This window comes from Equus asinus, chromosome 24, assembly GCF_041296235.1.
Source record: "Equus asinus isolate D_3611 breed Donkey chromosome 24, EquAss-T2T_v2, whole genome shotgun sequence".
Classification (NCBI taxonomy): domain Eukaryota; kingdom Metazoa; phylum Chordata; class Mammalia; order Perissodactyla; family Equidae; genus Equus; species Equus asinus.
Window position 1 is genome coordinate 63346293 of NC_091813.1, and position 20390 is coordinate 63366682.

The 20390-nt window shown below is 37.6% G+C and overlaps 1 protein-coding gene across 14 annotated transcripts in view; it reads left to right on the top strand.

Moving 5' to 3' along the window:
* The window catches only part of AKAP7 (A-kinase anchoring protein 7), a 151708-nt gene that overhangs the window by 91857 nt on the left and 39461 nt on the right, over positions 1 to 20390 (top strand). For all 14 annotated transcript variants that reach the window (XR_011497658.1, XM_070496246.1, XM_070496243.1 and 11 more), the window contains one exon: positions 4734 to 4881. Coding sequence is in view for 13 of the 14 variants with exons in the window: in XM_070496246.1 (XP_070352347.1) it covers positions 4734 to 4881 (148 nt within the window). In the remaining variant the exon portion in view is untranslated. The remainder of the gene's footprint in view (positions 1 to 4733; positions 4882 to 20390) is intronic.

Sequence of the window (20390 nt, forward strand, 5' to 3'; positions counted from 1 at the left end):
TTCCTCTGATCACAATAACTTTGTCATAGAAATCAAAGTTGAATAATAACTATTTTATCTTTCAGAACCTTGAATGAATTATTTTCACATTCAGATTGTTAACTGTGAATTTTGGTATTTCGTGGCTCTCTTTACTTCCTAGATTGAAAATAGAATTGGATGCAAAATGATATAAGTCAGCCCTCTTTGATGCATATTAGATTATACACATCATTTGGCTAAATGTAACTGATATGTTGAGTGCTTCCTGGGTAGACAATTTCCATTTCTTATCAGATGCAGCCATTCGATGATTCTAAAAATACTCATCATGCTCTCAATGACATTTTTTCTGTATTGGCTGTTTGGGTGCCAAGTTACAGCCGAGAGAGAAGTTCCTCAGGGTTTCATGGTCCATTGTATCAAAGGTTATCATGTGGCTTTGAACATCACTGATAATTCCCTCTAAACTGTGACTAAAACTAGCCTAAAGGGAAGTGAAACATCATTCATTTCTGGTGATTAATTAATATAGTTGTAAAAAGTTTTTGTTTGATATTTCTTGCCACTAATTTATTGTTTCAAAGTCTGATATCCTGTATTTAACTTCCTATTTTCTCTGTCAATGTTATGTTGCATAATTGATATGTCCATTATATTGGGTACAATTGTAAAGGTGAATGCCTTAAAAACATACCCTGGCGCTGTCAGGTTCAAGGCAAAAATAATTTTCACACACAGTACTAGACAATCACCAAGCATAGTCAGAATTCCAGGGTTGCAACATCCTTAGCATGGTTTTGTTGAAGACAGCCTCCATATTGTTTCTCTACATTTGAAATATTCCCAACTCTCTTAGCCTTTACAGGTCTGACTTTCCTGGCTTTAACCATTTTTGTGATTTTCTTTGAGCTGTCCTAACATGTTAGACCTCTATTGATCTTTAAATGACAAGGTAGCAGGGGAAGAGTCTATGAGGAAGGGAACCAGAGAATAGTTTGGGGATCCAAAATCTGGAAATAATGCTGTCACCCAGCCTTTGTAGCTTTAAAATATAACCTTGCAGGATGATGTCTCTGGGGACTATTTTGGCAACTCAACGGATTCATTCAGAAAGTAGGAGGCTTCTCAGCCTAACCTAAATGGCACCCAATTTTGATGTACTCATTTATTTTCTTGGAACAATAGTCCTTTTGTTTATTAAGAAAGAGAAATACCACCTGCTGCAGCTGGATGGCGAGGCTGATTCAGATAGGTTTTACTAGAAAAGAGATATATTGCCATGGGACAAAGAGCTTGAAAAACAAAATAAAGAAATATATTGCCAAACAAAAATTCTTCAGAGAGCGAAAATCATATTATATATCAGACAAAACAGAGTCCCATCTATTTCTAGGTTCTTTATTATTGCAGGTGTTTTCTGACCAGGGCATACAATATTAGTGCCTCCTGAGGCCTCATGCCTCTTTGAACCACAGCTCTCTCTATAAATTGAGTTAAAAAATTAATTCCATTTCACTCTCTAGTAAAAATTAACTCAAGATTCTTATTGGAAGTCATCTGTGAAGAATTCTTGCAAAATAGTTGGTGTTAATTTTTGCTAAAATTGAATTAATTAGCCTAAGAGATTAGAGCGATTCTTATGTTTCCCTTATTTCTTATCTTAAAACAGTAATGACATCTTACACAACTGAAATGGGGATTATAGTGGCTAGTCAGTGCTGGCACTGGTCTCTTGAAAACTGAAGGCCCCCCTTTTTCTGCTAAGTTATCACTAATATTCTCCTGTGTGGTCTAAAGGACCCTTTCCCATGCCCACCAACACACACAGATGAAAAATCATTTAAAAGAGAAATAAGAATGGTCAGTTTCCATTTACTCAGAACTTTTAAAAAAAATTTCTGAGATCTCACCTCTCCTGAAATTATTCCGTAGGGGCCAGCCCCGTGGCCAAGTGGTTAAGTTCACGCCCTCTGCTGCAGGCAGCCCAGTGTTTCATCAGTTCGAATCCTGGGCACGGACATGGTACTGCTCATAAAGCCATGCTGAGGTGGCGTCCCACATGCCACAACTAGAAGGACCCACAACAAAGAATATACAACTATGTACCGGGGGGCTTTGGGGAGAAAAAGGAAAAAATAAAATCTTTAAAAAAAAATTATTCCCTAAATTTCACTAATGATAATTAGACACACACACACACACGCATTTTAGTATTAACTGTATTTTGGTGTTTTATAGTCTGTCTGACACTCTGAGGTAGGTGCTCTTGCTAACCTCCTTCTTCAGGTGGGGAAACGGCAGTGAAACCACATGGCTGAAGTGGCAGAGGCAGGGTTGGAACTCACATTCTGACTGCTCCTCTGCGTTGTGCTCTGCCGGCTCTCTCGAGGCGTTCTGCTCCCCATATCAAAGGAAACCCACTCGGTTTCATTCTTGCTGAACTGTGAATGAACAGCATTTGATGTTGTTAGCCATCCTCTTCTTGAAACTCTCCTCCTTTGCCTTGATGACAGTTACTTACCGAGCCCTGTCCATGTGGAGCACTGTCATCGGCACTGAGGATATTTCAGTGAATAAAACTCAGGCAAAAATCCTGTCCCATGTGGAGCTTACAGTCTAATGGGGAGAGACGGAGAATGACAGACAATGACAAATAAACAGAGTAAAGTAAGTTACACAGTATGTTAGAAGACTGTAAGTGCTGTGGAAAAATAGACATAAATGGGTACAGAGAGAAGGGTAGAGAGGGTTGGGGACTGCCTCTGGGGCAGGAGTAGGAACCAAGAGGGGTGGTCAGGTGAGGCCTTGTTAAGAAAGGACCATTTGAGCAAGGAGTGAAAGGAGGTGGGAGATGGGCCTGGGCATCTCTGGGGGAAGAACGATCAGGAAGAGGGAACAGGCAGGGCAATGGCTTGGAGGTGGGCTTGTGCCTGACGTGGTCAAGGAAGAGAGAGGAGGCAGGGAGCGGGAGAGGGGAGAAGGGGAAACCCGGGAGACCGGGTCAGAGAAGTACGAGAGGGCAGAGCAGGACCTCGCGGCTGGGCTGCGCTGGGGCATCTGGCTCTTCCTTGGAGAAAAGGGCGACCCTGTGTAGTGTTTTGAGCAGAGGAGCGGCCTGATCTGATGTGTGTTTCGTAGGCTCACTGGCTGTAGAGGAGGCGGAAGTGGGAGAAGCGGCAGCTGTGGGATAATACTGGGCGGCTGCGGCAGGAGGGACTGGTGAGGACTGGATGTGTTCTGAAGGAACAGCACCACGATTTGACTGGAGGTGGGGCTGAGAGAAAGAGGGGAGTCAAGGATGACCCCAGGGCTCTCCGCCTGATCAGCTAGGATGGAGCGACTGTTGACTGAGATGGGAAAGTCTGAGGGGAGCAGTCAGGAAAGATCAGGAGCTCCGTTTGGACACAGAGCAAAAACGTGTATCAACAAAAACGTGTTAAGTATAATATTAAAAATCAAGAGCAACCTAAATGTCCAATAGTAGAGAATTGGAAGAATAAATTATGGTATCTCCATACAGTGGAGTAGTATGGAGACATAAAAATGTTTTGTACATCTATGTATTATTTATTGATGTGACGTATTACGTGAAAAGAAAAAGCTGATTATCACGGTATTCAGGGCATGACCACATTCCTATAAAAAAGACGAAAGGGCTTTTTTTGCAAAGGAGAAATAAAATACATAACAAAATTATAGTAGTACGAGTTTGGGGTGATTTAATTTTAATTTTTTTGGTTTTATATCTCTGAAATTTTTTTGTAGTAAATTTTCATGACTAAAAAGGGAAAATATGTATTCTAATTACATTTTAGCAAGATATATAAATATACTCTGAAAATAATATATATGCACAGAAAAAGACTTGAAGGATGTACTCCCCAGTGTTAATGTATGCTACATAAATAGCAGGGTCATAAGTGATTTTTATTTTCTTTTTTCTAGATTCTTCATATTTTCATCTTTTTAACAAATGGCAAGTATTGCCAGGGTAATATAAAAAAAAATTATAAATTAAAAGGAAAAGTTCACACATGGCCAGCCAGTGACCTTGCCCTGTGAAGTACTGTGCCGCCATCTTACAGACTGTTTTGGGTCTGAGACTCCATGAAGGACTGCTGCGTAGGAAGGGGAGGGGAGACCTTCTTTCCCAAGTGCTGGGAACCAGCAGTGTCCCGAGGGCATTCCTCTGGGATCAGCCAGCAGCCCTCTGCCTGCTCTGAAAAGCACTGAGAGTCAGGAGGGGCAGGTGGAGAAGAACCTGGAAGAGCCACCGACCCTACTCCAATTCAGATAACCTTTACTTGTCTTTCAGACGATTCTCACATAAGGAGTTTCGCAGTTGCATCCATCTTATTGAAACCTTTTACACACTATAAAATGTTAGGATGCTTAGCACTTTTTAAAAGTTCACCCATCTCTCCATTGTTGTTGGAGATGATTACTCTGCTCTTGATATCTCAAACTTCAAGTTGATATACTTTATTATTTCTGAAGCTTAAAGTATATGAAGTTTTGAATGCTGTCAAATTTAACCCAACACTCTTTAATGACTTTTTATTAATAGAACTCATCCCAAGCAGAGACTTTAAAAACAACTCTACAACAATTCTGTGGTATCCATTTTCAGATGCCAGTAGGCAGTACTGTATACCAAAACATAATGTCAGGTTTGAAGAACGTGATATAAATATGAACTGGCTGCCTAGATGAAATGACTGATTGATGTGATTTTGTTTTGTCATTTCAAGGGAGTGAAAAAAATAGACCCTGAATTCTATGAAAAATTTATCAGTCACAGATTTGGAGAAGAAGTGGTACATCGCATAGATCTTTGCTCCATGCTGAAGAAAAAACAAAGTAATGGTTATTATCACTGTGAGTCTTCAATTGTGATTGGTGAGTGCCATTTCAAAATTGTTTATTATCTTTATTTTTTGTTTCTTTAACATCATTTTTGTTTGGCAGATATTTAGGGCTAGTTGTCCTTTTTTTTTTCCTCAATGACATATTCTCCTGAATATTATGCTTTGGAAATCATACATTGAAGATTTTGTAGAACATTAGTATTCATATTTATCAGTCAAGATTTTAGTACCTATAGTTTTTATACTTTTGTGCTTGAAATATAATTACAGTGAAGACTTGAAATGTTGATTCAAAATGCATTTCAGTTTAATTTTGTTTCATGAATATGAAGAAAAGGTTTTCTCCAGTGAACGCCTACATGACCACACCATCCACACCAGGCACTGTCATGTCTGCTGCTTTTAATCAGGAATAGAATGTTCCAGGCCAGAAAGTTTCACTCTGAGAAGAGGAAGCCTTTGCAGGTGGTCTGCAAAGATTGAAAACCTGTCCTTCAATTTCTTCCCTAAGGAAAACATGTTTTGAGGGGAAACAAAGATTCATACATAAATGCCTCCATCACCTCTCAGGGAGATGGCATGCAATGAGACAGACTCATACACAATGGTGTTTCCAAGTGGAAAGTGTACACACCAAATGAAGATTTTTTTAACCAGAACAGGGCTATTCCCCATCATTTGTGATGTGAATGTATTTCAAAGGAACCTGATCTGTTGTGATTCAAATTTACTATTTCAAACCAGGCACTATTCTTATAAAATTGTGAGCTTCAAGACCACTCAATTTGTATACTTTTGAAGTAACATGAAAATACTCACAGAAGATAAATACATGTATCTAAATATTTCAAGGTCTTCAACCAAGATAATTTTTGTCCCCATCAGCTTGAAGAAAACAAACCTGTGGAAATGTACATCCTGAAAGAATCTTAATACTGCACTTTATTAAAGCATTTACAAAAATGTTCAAGAGACCCAATTTTATGTCCAAATTCTCACTAGAGATCTTCAGAGAAGTCATCATTTTACCTTCCAAAGATCTTAGCTATGTTAAACAGAAGATATTCAGTATGTCATTTGAACTTTATGTTCTAAAGCATTTCAAGTCTATTTTAAGGAAGATTTTCATGTTTTAAGAATCTCTAAGAGAGCTATCTTCCGTCAAAGCTTTGATGAGGGCCAAGCATTCCTGCTTAGGTTCATTCTAAAAGGCGAAGTTAACCCTTCTTGTGTAACAGAGATTTTGGCTAGCTTTCCATATATTCTCTGTAATTACTTTAGGTCAACCTTGAAAGAGAACTCAGTGCTTCATTGCCTCTCTCACTAAAAAATAAATAAATAAACAAGCAATATGTAGATTTTACTGAGGATGTTGTGGAATAGCTTGCGTCACCTGTACTGCCATGAGGCAGCTCTGCTCAGCTCCCCCCGAATCACTAGGTTCCAGCCACTGGATTTTCTCTTTTATTGCTCTTTTCCAGCTTAGTCTCTAAAATTTCCCTTATTTTAGTCAATTCTTTGGCTTTTTCTGGCAGCTTCTTTATCTCTCACCTTTTTCTAATTTAGAGCATTTTAGCTTCTTTCTAACTCCGCCGATCTTGTATCCCCACACCAATGACTTTAATGTTATTTTTAAAAAATGGGGTTTTGCCTATTATAAATACTCTATTTTTTCTGTCGCATTTTGTGATGCTAATATGAACTTTAAGATAATATCTGCATGTAAAACAATAATTATTGTTATAATTAATTTTAATACACATTAGAGTTCTTTTATTTGCTATGGATAACTATGGAGTTTTTTGATCTTACCTGAGTTTTGTTACAGAGGATATTTAGCAGGATTTGGGACACTATCTTTGTCAATTTCATTTCTTGATCAGATTTAATTGGTTTACATTGATTTAGCCTCTCTTTGATTTGATCCTAACTCAAATTTAGTGTGTGTTTCCTGAACCTTGAACCAGTATTTATTATGTGCATTAATAGAGTGGGATAGATTTCAGATCATGAGATAGTTTGCAGTCAGAGTTCTAGGGTAGAAGTTGGGTTCCAAGGACTCTGGGAACCTCCTGGAATTGTTCATAAAACTTTATATATAGGGACATGTGAATTTTTCTGGGGAGAAAATTTGTTTGATTTCCATATTTCCTATCTCTTAATTTGTTAATGGCGCTTTCTTGGAGAGTTCTAGATTCCAAATCACTGATGTTCTTTTCAACTGTCTCATTCAGGGCATCTTTTTTTGTTTTTTTTTTTATCATCAATGACTATATGCTTCACTTCTAAGATTTCCAGTTGATTCTTTTTCATATTTTTCTGTTCTATTCTTTGTCTCACAGGTACTGTTCCTTCATTTATCTCTTGGAGGATTTCAATATAGTTAATTTTTTATGTTCTTTTCTTATTTTTTAAATCTCTGTTTCCTTGGGTATGAATTCTTCTATTTGTTGGGTCTTTTGTGACACTGGATTTCCTCTGGTGCTTTTTAAGTTTTTTCCAGAGTTCATCTTATTGTGCATGTTTCCCCCTCGGAACCCCACATGTGGTTTTGCAGCTGTCTCAGTCCTCGTCCCGCAGGCTTTGCACTGGGTTAGGAACGGGCAACAGCAAATTATCCTTGTCCATAAAGAGTTAGAGTTTATTCTTGTGTCTCTTACCAATTTATGAGCTTTTTTTAAAGATAATTACTTCTTTGCTATATTGGCTTCAAATATTTTCCAGGTTTTATTTTGCATTTAATTTTGGTCACAAGGTATTTTTCATATTAAATGTTTTGAATTTTTGTTAAATTATAAGTAAATAGTAAAGGTCTCCTGTGATTTCTGTAATTGTTATGACTAAGTCATCTCTAAGCCAAAGATTTGATACATATTCATTCTTATTTTCTTCTTGTTTTTGGTTGTTGTTGCATTTGAGCTTTTAATCGACCTGGTATGTTCATTAATATGATTACTTGGACACAGAGGATTAACGCGGAAATCCAGTTACTAAAAGAGGGTGTGAAGTAGGGATTTAGTTTTAGGAACAGATTTTTATAATATTTTTTACCCCCCACCAACCTTACTGTATATGTTCCAACGATGGAAAATTAGCGGCCTTTCATGTTGTGCTTGACTGGCAGAGGGTTTTTTGTTCATTTGTTTTTCTAATTTGAATAACTTGCCAATATTGGGGTGATTTTATGTAAAAAATGTCTGAGTTTGTGGTGCCTTCTGAACAAGAGGAAGTGTGGCCACCTGATCCCACATTCTTGCCTAGCAGCGATTTCCTGGACGGGCGGTAGGCACACTGGCCCTTTATCACCCTCCTTGCTCTGTTCTTCTTATACAATTTGCTGGACTTGTTGACCCTACCTGCTTGGCTCCCGAATGCATCTGAATTTGGGCCCCCTGCCAGCTGTTGCTGTTCCCTGTGCCTGCTGCACATGTCCAGGCTGAGCGTTTTCCTCTCCGTCTGCTGCCATCGTCCACATTTATGTGGAGAGTTGAGGGAGTTTGCTAGGATATGGAGGCAACATTCACATTTTTAGATATAAGAAAAAGTACTACATTTTAATTCTCTCATAATCAAAACTTTGGGTGATATTATGCCTACTTAATATTGGGCTTAATATAATATAACTCCTTACAAACCTAACAGCACCAATTAGCTAAAATTCAAATCTTCACGCCCTCCAAAAAAAAAAAAAAACAAGGAAAAAACCATTTCTTCCTGGTGGAACAGGAATGAAATATGGGTCAGATAGCCTAGGGTGATGAAAGCTGTTCTCTGTGAGCTACTTACTGGAGTTGAGTGAATTAATTCTTCCCAGGCAGCTATGTTCCATTTATATTTCCTTAGGGAGGGTAATCGACTAAATGACACCCTTTGTAAGATTGATGAGCAATTTAGTGCTTGCGAACACTGGTTTACTTTCACCTGTCAGACATATCTTATAGGAGGCAATGGGGGAATTTGGAAAGGTCTAGAAGGTGCTTTTTTGCAGGCCAGTGTATTTCTTTATAACTTTTGCAAGCAGAGGTGGAAACAATGATTTTCTGGGAATCCCAGCTGTTTTTTGGCTTAATAATAATTATTCATCGTTAATTTACGAACGTTATTGAACGTGTACAATGTGTATACTTCTTTCTTGGGTATCATGAGATACAGAGAAGTATAAGACATAGTCCTTAAGAGTGACACAGAGGCACTGGAGAGCTAAGACTACGTCTGAGAAATGGAGAGGGAGGAAGAATAGATGAGTAGGGCTTTGTCCATAACAATAATGGGCTTCGAAAGGTCGCAGTGGAAGAAGCTTATAATTTTACCTTCTAGAAAAGTGTGGGTGTGACGAGTGGCTGGGCCTGGAAAGAATAGGATGAGGCTGAGGAGCAGATAGATGGATAGTAGAGAAAGGATACTTTCCATGAGCAATAAGTATGATTTACAGGGGACAGGAAGCAATGGGTTGGGAAGCAGCAGGAAGGCACTATTAGTGACAGGAGGCGCCCCACAGAGACCGTGGTGGTTGAGCCTGCATCTGGTTAGCTGAGGAAGCTCCAGAGGGGGAGGTTGCCAGGTTTGTGTTTGAGGAGTTGGTGAGGGACGTAGGAAAGGAGATGGGCTCAGTCACACATAGGGAGGCAGTGCATATGTAATAAAGGAGACTGAGTTAGATAGATGTGGGATAAAAAGAGGGTGAAGTTTAATACTCAGCTTAGTGACACACGATTGGATCCTAAAGATAAGACGTTCAGTTAGTTTCTGACTGTAGCACAGAGGTGATAAGGGGTTAGGGCTGGGCCAACCGTTGGCTCAGCTAGAAGCATGCAGGTCTGCAAGGATATGGTGACAAGAGGAAAAGAGTCATAGTCAGGTAAGTTGCAATCGTCACAGCTATAGTGACTTCAGTCTGTATCCAGTGCCAAACAAGTCAGGCCAACAAGAAACCAGACTCAGACTTTATGGGCTGAAACACTATGAGAATTCTGAGTGAGTTGAGTCAATGAATTTATTCTCTCCCAGTGTTCCTGCTTTTTGAGACTCACCCTTCAGAGACTTGGGCAGCTTAGACCAATCCTGTCAGTCTTAAAGGCTTGTCCTGGTCCACCCAGGGATTGCCAATCGTTGTATCTAGGTGGTGGTTCAGCCAAAAGGAAAGGACTTTTGGGGTTGCATCTGGGGAGACCCTCAGCTCTGACTTTGGTGTCCTAATTTTCAATACTTCTTTACTCTTAGGGGCCAGGGCAGAGCTCCAGAAGCTCTGGATCTTTCCCAGGTTCAGTGTGTAGGCATGAGGGTCTTTATGGAAGATAATACTGTCAGTGTAATTGACCCACTGGTGGTTGTGTCAGGAAGGGGTGGAGGGAGAAGGAAGTTGACAATTTTTCTTCATTGGGTGAAAGGCATAGCTAGGACAAAAATCTTTGAGCTTTCTAGAATCCTTAAATCTCAACCTTTGTCAGATCAATGATACATAATAAATTTTTTAAATGTTTAGTTTGAAAATGTTTGTACTGCTTAAATGCCGTGTGCCCACTCAAAGGTCCACTTAGTGGAGAAACTTACCGGCAATAGATTATGTACTTGAATGTTTATTTTTCTCGTGTGAATCATTTACTTTTTGCTGTAGAAAAATGTGTTTCACTGTGCTTATCTTATGAATGATTTAATGTTCTAATAATTCACAAGGCTACACTTTTGTTGGGTTTTAAATTCTTTTAAAATGTGCTTTAGTTCAGTAGTTCTCAAAGTGTGGTTCATTAGTCCCTTCCCTGTGATACTTTTACGGGTCTGTGAGGGCAAAATTATTTTTATAATAATACTAAGATATTATTTGCCTTTTCTTCTGGGTAACATTTATAGATTATACAAAAACAATGGTGGGTAAAACTGTGTGTGGTCAGTATGAATCAAGGCAGTTGTAGTTAAAATTTTTTTTTAAAAAGCCAATTTTGTGTAAGAATGTTCTTGCTGAGTAGTAAGAATTATTAATTGGATCTAATCTGTGTCCATATGTGCCTTATTAATATTCTGTGTAGCAAAAATGAGAAGTGTGCAGGAATCACTCTGTTGCGTGTTGAAGCAGGAAAAGCACTTGCGTTATTGTTAGGCTACAAGCTACAGTAGCCACTTTCATGGAACACTGTTTTTTCTTGACGAATGACTCACAGACAGGCTCTCCTTTTCACACTTGGGTATTTGGCATACATTTTCTTGAAAATAAATAAACCTGTCACATCAAGGACAAATGACATTGTTTACTGCTAATGGTAAAATTCAAGCTTTCAGGCAAATTCTTATTTTCTAAAATATTCTTATTTTCTAAAATAAGAATTTTGGAAAACTCTAGTCTATGACCATGAGTTTGACAGTTTCTTAAAACTTAAAGATGTTTCCCGCTTTTTATTATGGAAAATTTTATACATAAAGGTAGAGAGCACAGGGTAGAAGAATGAACTCCATTTCCCCAGCTTGTTTTTCTCTATGATACTATTTTTACTTTACTGAGGTATAACTTATATACAAAACCTGCACATACTTAAAGTGTACAAGTTGATGAGTTTTTAACATATGTGTACACTATGAAACCATTATCACCATCAAGATGTGGACATCTCCATCACCCCCAGAGATTTCCTTGCACTCCTGGGCAATCCATACTTAGAGACTTTCCTCATGACATGGGCCGATATTAATGAATATGGTTTTTTTGATATTGCATAAGGAAATATGTCAGAATATGGAAGATCTGCAAAACTTAATGAATCAATATTTTTTAAATGACCAATATATGTTGTAATAAAGACACACATGGAGAAAAGATCCATTAAAAGTTCAAGATAGACCAAAAGATTTGACTGTAAAGAGAATGGAAAGTTCATTGATAAGTTTTAAGATTCCACATTACGACTAAACTTTAAGACTACAACTTGTTGAGTTTTGGTATACTATCAAAGAAGAATATCCACAGTTATCTGAGAAGGCATTATTCTCCTCCCTTTTCCAACCGTATATCTTTGTGAGGCTGGATTTTTCTTATACTTCAAATGAAACAACATATTGCAACAGATCGAATGCAGAATCAGATATGAGGATGAAGCTTTGATTCAGCCAGACATTAAAGAAAATTACAAAAATGTAAAATGTCATTCTTCTAACTATAAAATTTTTTAACTTAAAAAATGTAGTTGTTTTACATAAAAACATTTATGGTAATGTTTCGCTTATTTATTATAAGGAGTGTATTGATATTTTGAAATGAATTAATAAATAAAAAATTTTAAATTCTATTTTAATTTCAAATGCAGTAAATATTGATAAACATTGAAAAATGTTGATAAACATAAAAAAAGCTCTTGGGGGTGGGGAGATTGTCAGTGATTTTTAACAGTGTGAAAAAGTCCTGAGGCCTAAACACTTACGACCTGCTTCTTGAGTTCATGGTCCAAGGAAGCCATGAAAAAATTTAATCCTCAGACAACTCTTCAAACTTAATTTCGATCAATATTTCCAACTTTTTCTTCCAACAAATTCATTTTCATGGCTACTCAGCTGTCTCTATATAAAATATAAACCTGTGATTCCTCTCTTCTTAATTTTTTTCTCCCTCCCTCTTTAATTTCCATTTAGGCATTCTGTGGTAAAAATATAGCAAGTGCAAACATACCCCAGACGGACAATAGCATTTCTATATGAAATGACTCATGTAAAAATCATTATGATGTGACATTGATCGTGTGTAATATAGGAATGTCTCTTTTGTGGTGGGCAGGACCAAAATAGTTATCTTGTTTTCTTTTGCACAGGCTGACAGGGAGATGATTAAGAAAATTTCATCTCTACTTAGACTGATTAAGAGGAATCTATTTCAAGCATGTTAGAAGAGGGAAAAGTGAAAAGACAGTATATCATCTGAGAGAAATGTACATTCTTTTTTTCACTTGAAAACTTTAGCTGTTGAAAATTTTCTCTGTTCAAAAATTATCAAGTAATTTAATCAAAGCTGAGTACAGGGTATTTAATTATGTATTTTATGACACAGAAGTTGAGTGACCATGTAGTTTATCATTCAAATGGTACACTGGTAAGTGTGCTGTGCTGGGGATAAAAGAAGAAAACCAAGAACCTCCTGGTTTAACTGGGTCTTAACGTCCTGCTACCTAGAAAGCATGATGTTCTTAAAAGTGGAACCTTGGTCGTGTTCCAATACTATATTTCAAATGCTGATCTTGTTCCTTTTTGTAATCTAATTGTCTTCTTTTTCAGTGTTTCTTTGTGGAAACATGTCTTCTAATAAGAAAGTGTTTCCCATTTCATTGTGATATGCCCCTAATAAAAATGAAACGCAACCGATAGTTGGAGATCTTAACTTATTTCTTTTCCTTTGCTTGAGTTAGAAGAAGCTTTAGGATAAGGGAGAGAATTAATCTTCGTGATGGCTCACTATATTTTAACTGGTGTATCAGCTATTAATCTGGATGCTAACACCAAGGGGCAGCTGTGGCTGAGGCTGTTTTGAAATCCAACCATCTGTTGGCCCGGGTTCAAACTTTATGATGTCTGTGAGCTGCCCAAGGAACCCCCCATATTACAGAGGCGGGGCGCGGGGATGGGCTTATCTATCTGACAAATTAAGCATTGCTGGTGGAATGATGCAGTAATAATTTACGTTATTTCATGGTTTATTTGTAGAGCCTTCAATTTTAAGTGTATTTTAGAAAATCTGAAAGCAAATATTGAATTCCAAATAAAAAGAAAAACTACCTAAATGAAATGATTGATGTGCAGGGTCTGCAGTTAAACACAGCCATTAGGATGTAGGAAATTCGTGCTGGGAGACCCTTCCAGTTGCCAAAAGGTAGGGCCAACTAGCCCATCACATTGTTTAATTGCATCTGAGTACATTTTTCCAACACACTAAAAATGCTTGTTAGTGTCTTAAAAGTGCTTAGCACAGTGCCTGACATATAGTGTTATAAAAATGTTAGTTATTAATATTAATAGCAATACTCATTGTATTAGAATACTTATTGCAACAGTATTCTTACTTTCCTAACATCAGAACACCCATTTCAGGTTATTATGGATTTGCATTTTTCTTAATGCTTTTCCTAAATTGGCATGTGATTAACATTGGTGCATTTAAAAAATTGAAAAGTTAGTTACCTGAGATAAGGATTGTAGAGGAAGGAAGAAGACCTTAAAGAAAGGGGCTCAGAGAGAGAAAAGGTCGTGGAGGTTTTTTTTTTTTGAGGAAGATTAGCCCTGAGCTAATATCTGCTGCCAATCTTCCTCTTTTTGCTGAGGAAGACTGGCCCTGAGCTAACATCCATGCCCATCTTCCTCTGCTTTATATGTGGGACGCCTGCCACAGCATGGCTTGCCAAGTGGTGCCATGTCCGCACCTGGGATCCGAACTGGTGAACCCTGGGCCGCTAAAGTGGAATGTGTGAACTTAGCCGCTGCTCCACTGGGCCAGCCCCAGGTTGTGGAAGTTGTATAAGCAAATGTGACGAATCCGTGTGCTGTTTCTTGTTGGTCTGTGGAATCTGGACAGCAATGGCATAAAAATGCTCCTTGGCTATTCAAGTTTGCTGCTTCTACAGAGAAACTTGTCCTGGTAAAAACAGAGGGATAACGAGGCTTTAAAAAACACAGAGTGTACTGATTTCCCTTTATGACGTTTAAATTCTCTTTTTTCATTAACTCATAAAAATCCTTTGTTATGTTATCTGACTTGGATATGTTTTACATACAATACCTAAAACACGAAGCGTAACTGAGAGACAACATTGTGTCAATTCATGAATTGTGGTTCTATTTGATCTTCTCTTGACTAGGATATTTAGGTGAATATTTTGTCATGATTCTGGCTATGAGTGAAGAAAACTACATTTCATCATCACAAGTGTTATATTTCATACAAGGGGACCATAGCTGCCAAATACATTTTCATTGCTAACAGCTCTGATCAAAGCAAAAGCTTCTGCTTAAGAAGTCAGTCTTAGCATAATCAGGTTTAGAGAAAGGCAGTTCACAGTTTTGCTGCTTGTTCTCCAACTATGCATTTAGCAGGAGTTTAGTTTCTAAGTGTGACATACATTTATCTGTATACGATAGCTTTTTTTAACTAGCATGACACTCTTTTTCAATGATTTCCTTTTTAGAGCTTTTTCCTTTTTTTTTTTTGCTGTACAAAATTATTTATAGACCCTTTCAATCACTTTCCTAATTTTAGTTGACTAAACAGTGGATATCACATTTTTGTTAAAAGTTAAATATAAGACTCCAGTGGATGCTGGTGGTTTGCCTGTTCTGAGTCACTTCTCTCCCGCCTTCTTCCCTGTTGGCAGAGCGCCCCCTTCCCCATGAGGCGGTGGGCTTCAGGGCACCTTCTTCTTGACAGTGATTAGTTCAGGAAGGGACATGTGACCCAATTCCGACAGGTGAGGGGAAGTCGGCTTGGGACCTCAGGGGATGGTTTTTTTGCTGATCCATAGAGATTCATAGAGAAGAGAATGGCATATTTTTTAGCTGGGTGTACACATAATACCTGGACTTAGCAGCCATCCTCACCACCGGGGACACTAGGTAACGACAAGCACATGTGCCAAATATGGGAGACTAGGGAGGTGAATCTTGATGATCTTCTTAAGCCACCAAATTAACCGACCCTGGAGCCACTCTATCTTAGCTTATAGGAGATGATGACATTTCTTTATTTTTTTAACTATTTGAATCAGGAGTTTTTTGTTACTTGCAGCTGAATGCATCCTAACAGGTAGACATTTCAGATGTGGATGAAGAAATGTATCAACAGAAAGTAGACTCAGCATTTTGGTTTTATGGGTATTTATATATAGTTCTGATGATTACCAAAACTTATTAGAGGTGTCTATAACCAGAATGAATACTGACAGAGTCTATCAGACGGATGTCAGCCTGGGCCCTGGTGGGTCGTGACAGATCCTGAGACCCACCAAATGTGGGTCATGTGACTGGATTTCATCTAGTATAAGTGAATTTTCTTTTCATTATCTTGGAGGTTCACTTTTTTTCTTCCTTATCCTTGTAAGTGTTATTAGGGAAAAAAATCTTTAATACTAATGTGATGAGGTATTAAAGTACCTTTTATTTGAAGTCTTCACATATTTTACATAGTAGGAAATGTGGCTGTTGTCTTTTTAAAATTTTAATTAATTTTTTATTGAGGTAACACTGGTTTATAACATTATATAAATTTCAAGCATACATCATTATATTTCAACTTCTGTGCTCACATTAGATTCACCACCAAAAGTCTAGTTGCCATCTGTCACCATACATATGTACCCTGTTACTCCTTTTGCTCTCTCCCCTTCCCCTCTGGTAACCACCAATCTATTCTCTGTGTCTATCTGTTTGTTTTATGTTATTGTTTTTTAAAAATTTTCCATATGACTGAAATCATATGGTATTTGTCTTTCTCTGTCTGACTTATTTCACTTAGCATAATACCCTCAAGGTCTATCCATGTTGTCGCAAATGGCAAGATTTCATCTTTTTTTTTTTTATAGCTGAGTAGTATTCCATTTTATGTACCACATCTTCTTTACCATTCATCCGTTGATGAACACTTAGGTTGTTTTCAATTCTTGACTATTGTGAATAATGTTGTAATGAACGTGGGGGCACATATATCTTTTTGAATTAGTGTTTTTGTGTTCTTTAGGTAAATACCCAGAAGTAGAATAGCTGGATCGTATGGTAGTTCTATTCTTAATTTTTTGAGGAATCTCTATACCGTTTTCCATAGTGTCTGCACCAGTTTACATTCTCACCAGCAGCATATGAGGGTACTCCTTTCTCCACATCCTCTCCAACACTTGTTATTTCTTGTCTTTTTAGTAATAGTCATTCTGATGGGCTTGAGGTGTAGTTTTCTGCACCTCATTGTAGTTTTGATTTGCGTTTCCCTAATGATTAGTGATGTTGAACCTCTTCATGTGCTTGTTGGCCATCTGTATATCTTCCTTGGAAAAATGTCTGTTCAGATCCTCTGCCCATTTTTTAATTTGGTTGTTAGGTTTTTTTTTTTATTGAGATGTATGAGTTCTTTATATATTTTGGATATCAACCTTTTATTGGATATATGATTTGCAAATATTTTCTCCCAGTTGGTGGGTTGTCTTTTCATTTTGTTGATGGTTTCTTGGCCTTGCAGAAGCTTTTTAGTCTGGTGTAGTCCCATTTGTTTAGTTTTTCTTTTGTTTCCCTTACCTGAGAAGACATGATATTCAATAAGATACTGCTAAGACCGATGTCAAAGAGTGTACTGCCTATGTTTTCTTCTAGGAATTTTATGGTTCCAGGTCTTACATTCAAGTCTTTAATCCATTTTGAGTTGATTTTTATGCATGGTGTAAGATAATGGTCTACTTTCATTCTTTTGCATGTGGCTGTCCAGTTTTCCCAGCACCATTTATTGAAGAGACTTTCCTTTTTCCTTTGTATGTCCTTGGCTCCTTTGTTGAAAATTAGCTGTCCATGGATGTGTGGCTTTATTTCTGTGTGTTCAATCCTGTTCCATTTCTGTGTCTGTTTTGGTGCCAATACCATGCTGTTTTGAATACTATAGCTTTGTAGTCTATTTTGAAATCAGGGAGTGTGATACCTCCAGCTTTGTTCTTTTTTCTCAGAGTTGCTTTGGCTATTCGGGGTCTTCTGTTGTTCCATATGGATTTTAGGATTCTTTCTTCTGTTTCCATGAAAAATGTCATGGACTTTGATAGAGATTGCATTGAATCTGTAGATTGCTTTCAGAAGTATGGAAATTTTAACTATGTTGATTTTTCCAATCCATGAGCAAGAAATATCTTTCCATTTCTTTGTATCTTCTTCAGTTTCTTCTAATAATGTTTATAGTTTTCAGTGTATAGATCTTTCCCTCCTTGGTTAGATTTATTCCTAGTATTTTATTCTTTTTGTTGTGATTGTAAATGGGATTATAGTCTTGATTTCTCTTTCTGCTATTTTGTTGTTAGTGACTGACAGTTGTTTTGCCCAAGGTCGAAAAGTGGACGACTTTCAGAGCTAAATATAGATTGAGGATATTCCACATACAGAATAATTAGGACTTGTGAAAAACCCCCAATAAGTTAGAAACTATAGGACCAAATTTTGTGTTGTTTACATTGTTAAACTGCAAATAAACTACTCATTGGGTCCTACTGACTTTTCTGAAGTTCATTTTTTTCTTCCTGTGAAAGATGTTGCTTTCTCTCTGAAAGGCTCAGGGCCTTAAAGGATTAACGGCACTTGAATAAGAAAGCAACCATGCCACATAACACAAATACTGGCCAGCAGATTAAGTGTATTCTTTGCTATTCCTTTTTATTTTTTTTAAATAGGTTTTAACATCCAAACGTTTAACTTGTCCTTGAGTGAGTAACTCGTGTCAGTTTTTGTGATTTCACTGTTAATGCCTGAAAAGAAGGACAGACTGTAAAGAGCAGGACTGAACACTCTCTGTCTAGAACAGATGACTGTTACTGGCCTTTGTTCCCCTGTTACTCATTGCCTTAATAAAACTGTCGAATGGGATTTACCACTGGCTGAAGGCTGAGCTCCCTCCTGCTCCCTCTGGGCATGCCTACAAACATGGGCCTCCTGCTCTCCTGGGCCCCGGCTTTCTCTCACACCTACTCTGGCTGTGCTCCTCCACTCAAGAGTTCCTTCACCCCAAGAGCTGATTAGATTCTCATAGAAGCGCATACTAAGTGCTTAATAAATAGTGCCTAGAATCAAATTGGATTGATAAAAAGGTATAATATAAATTGGAGGTGTCCAAATATATGATGTAACTTGTCAGCCCATCTTCCAGGCTCCTGCCTCGTGAGTGCTACTGCTGTCTTTTCTCTGAACAGGGAGATAAATTCTCCTCCCTAATTTATTTCTCACTAATTAAGGAAAAGGCTTCAGCTACAAACATTGTTTAAGATTGGGCCAATAAATAGAAAAGAACTGACTGAATAATAAGCATGGAGGAGGCATTATGAAAATTGGCACTAAGCAGGAATGCCCCTGCAGAGATTTAGGAAGGACTGTTCTGGATTGGTAAAGAAGGACTTCCGTAGCTCTAGTTATCTGCTTGTTTCCTCCCATTTCCTAAATGCACATACACTGTGTGTGGTGCGTTATTTTTTTCTCCTTTTGTTTTATAGGAAAAAATACATTCTCTTTCCAGTTACATACTGGAATTGTATAGCATATGGCAATTGCAAACACAAATACCCATAACTTTCAGTTTTAGAGAAAAACACTTAAAGCACTGGAAAGAGAAGTAAAAAGTTTATGTTGAAAATATGGACTAAAGTAGGAATAATGGTTAAAAAAAAAAAAAAAGGAAAGATTCTTGGAGCCCAAATTTCTCAGTTTAGACCAAGATTCTTTTCCCTGGTTATTAAAAACATGACTTTAACAGTGAGATTTACAGATAATCCTTAAAGTTTTTTGTTATGATTTTTCAAACTCTTTCCTTTACAGACACTCATAAGAACCACTTTCAAATAGTTAATGATGTAGTTTCAGAACTTGCCCGTTGGTTACAGAATGGCTACAGAGATGCAGAGTGGCTAAACAATGAGGAGCATCTAGTGGATCTGGGACATGAGGAGATATATGCTTATTGTGAATTGATTATTGAGAACTGAAATTGGGTTTTACAGTAACATAGAGAAACAGAATAACTCTATTGGATATGCCCATCCAACCTTCCTCAGGCCCAGAATAATTGTTTGTCTTTTGGCACCCTGATGGCAATATAAAAAATTGCGACACCTTCCAAAACATAAGTTGTCCAGCACTTCTTGAATTTGCATACATTTTCATTGAAACTGTGACATTTCTTGGCATAACAGTTTCTGTAAGTGTGCAACCTGCTGTATAATGAAATCTTCCTGAAGTGTCTCTTTTGAGCTTAAAAGCGTGTCTCCCAGGGGTTGGCTCCAGAATTTGTAGGGATAAAGCAATTTTCCTCTCTCTTTACTCTTCATGATGTAATGTTCTCTTTCTCTTCACTCTTCTGAATAAAAGGGCGTTTACTTTTTCTTTTCTTTCTCATGTGTTTCCATACGTTGTCACACTCAGATTTCCTTTAATTAATGAATTGGAGGTCCCAGAAGAGTTGGTAGTCTGTAAAGCTTTATAGTCAGAATCTTACAGTGAGATTTATTCTTTATCGAGTCAGACTTGACAGCAAGGTTGCTCAGAAATCCAAATATATATGTGTGTTAAGTTATAAGTAGAAAACAATGCCAACCAATGAAACAGAGAGTAGAGTTTTTGGTCATAGTTAAGAATTATTTTTTTCCATTAGAGACAATAGTCAGAGCTGATATTTCAATGTACACCGAGAAGAGGCAGCTGCCACCCCCTCATACTTTTTAGTTTTATTCCTGCCACTTATAATACAAATCCAAACTACTGTAGCAGATGCTAATCATGATGTGTCTATGGCCAGGCCTGTGAGAAAAGAAAACACGAAAAGGATATGGTTTTCAATTTATGAACATGATA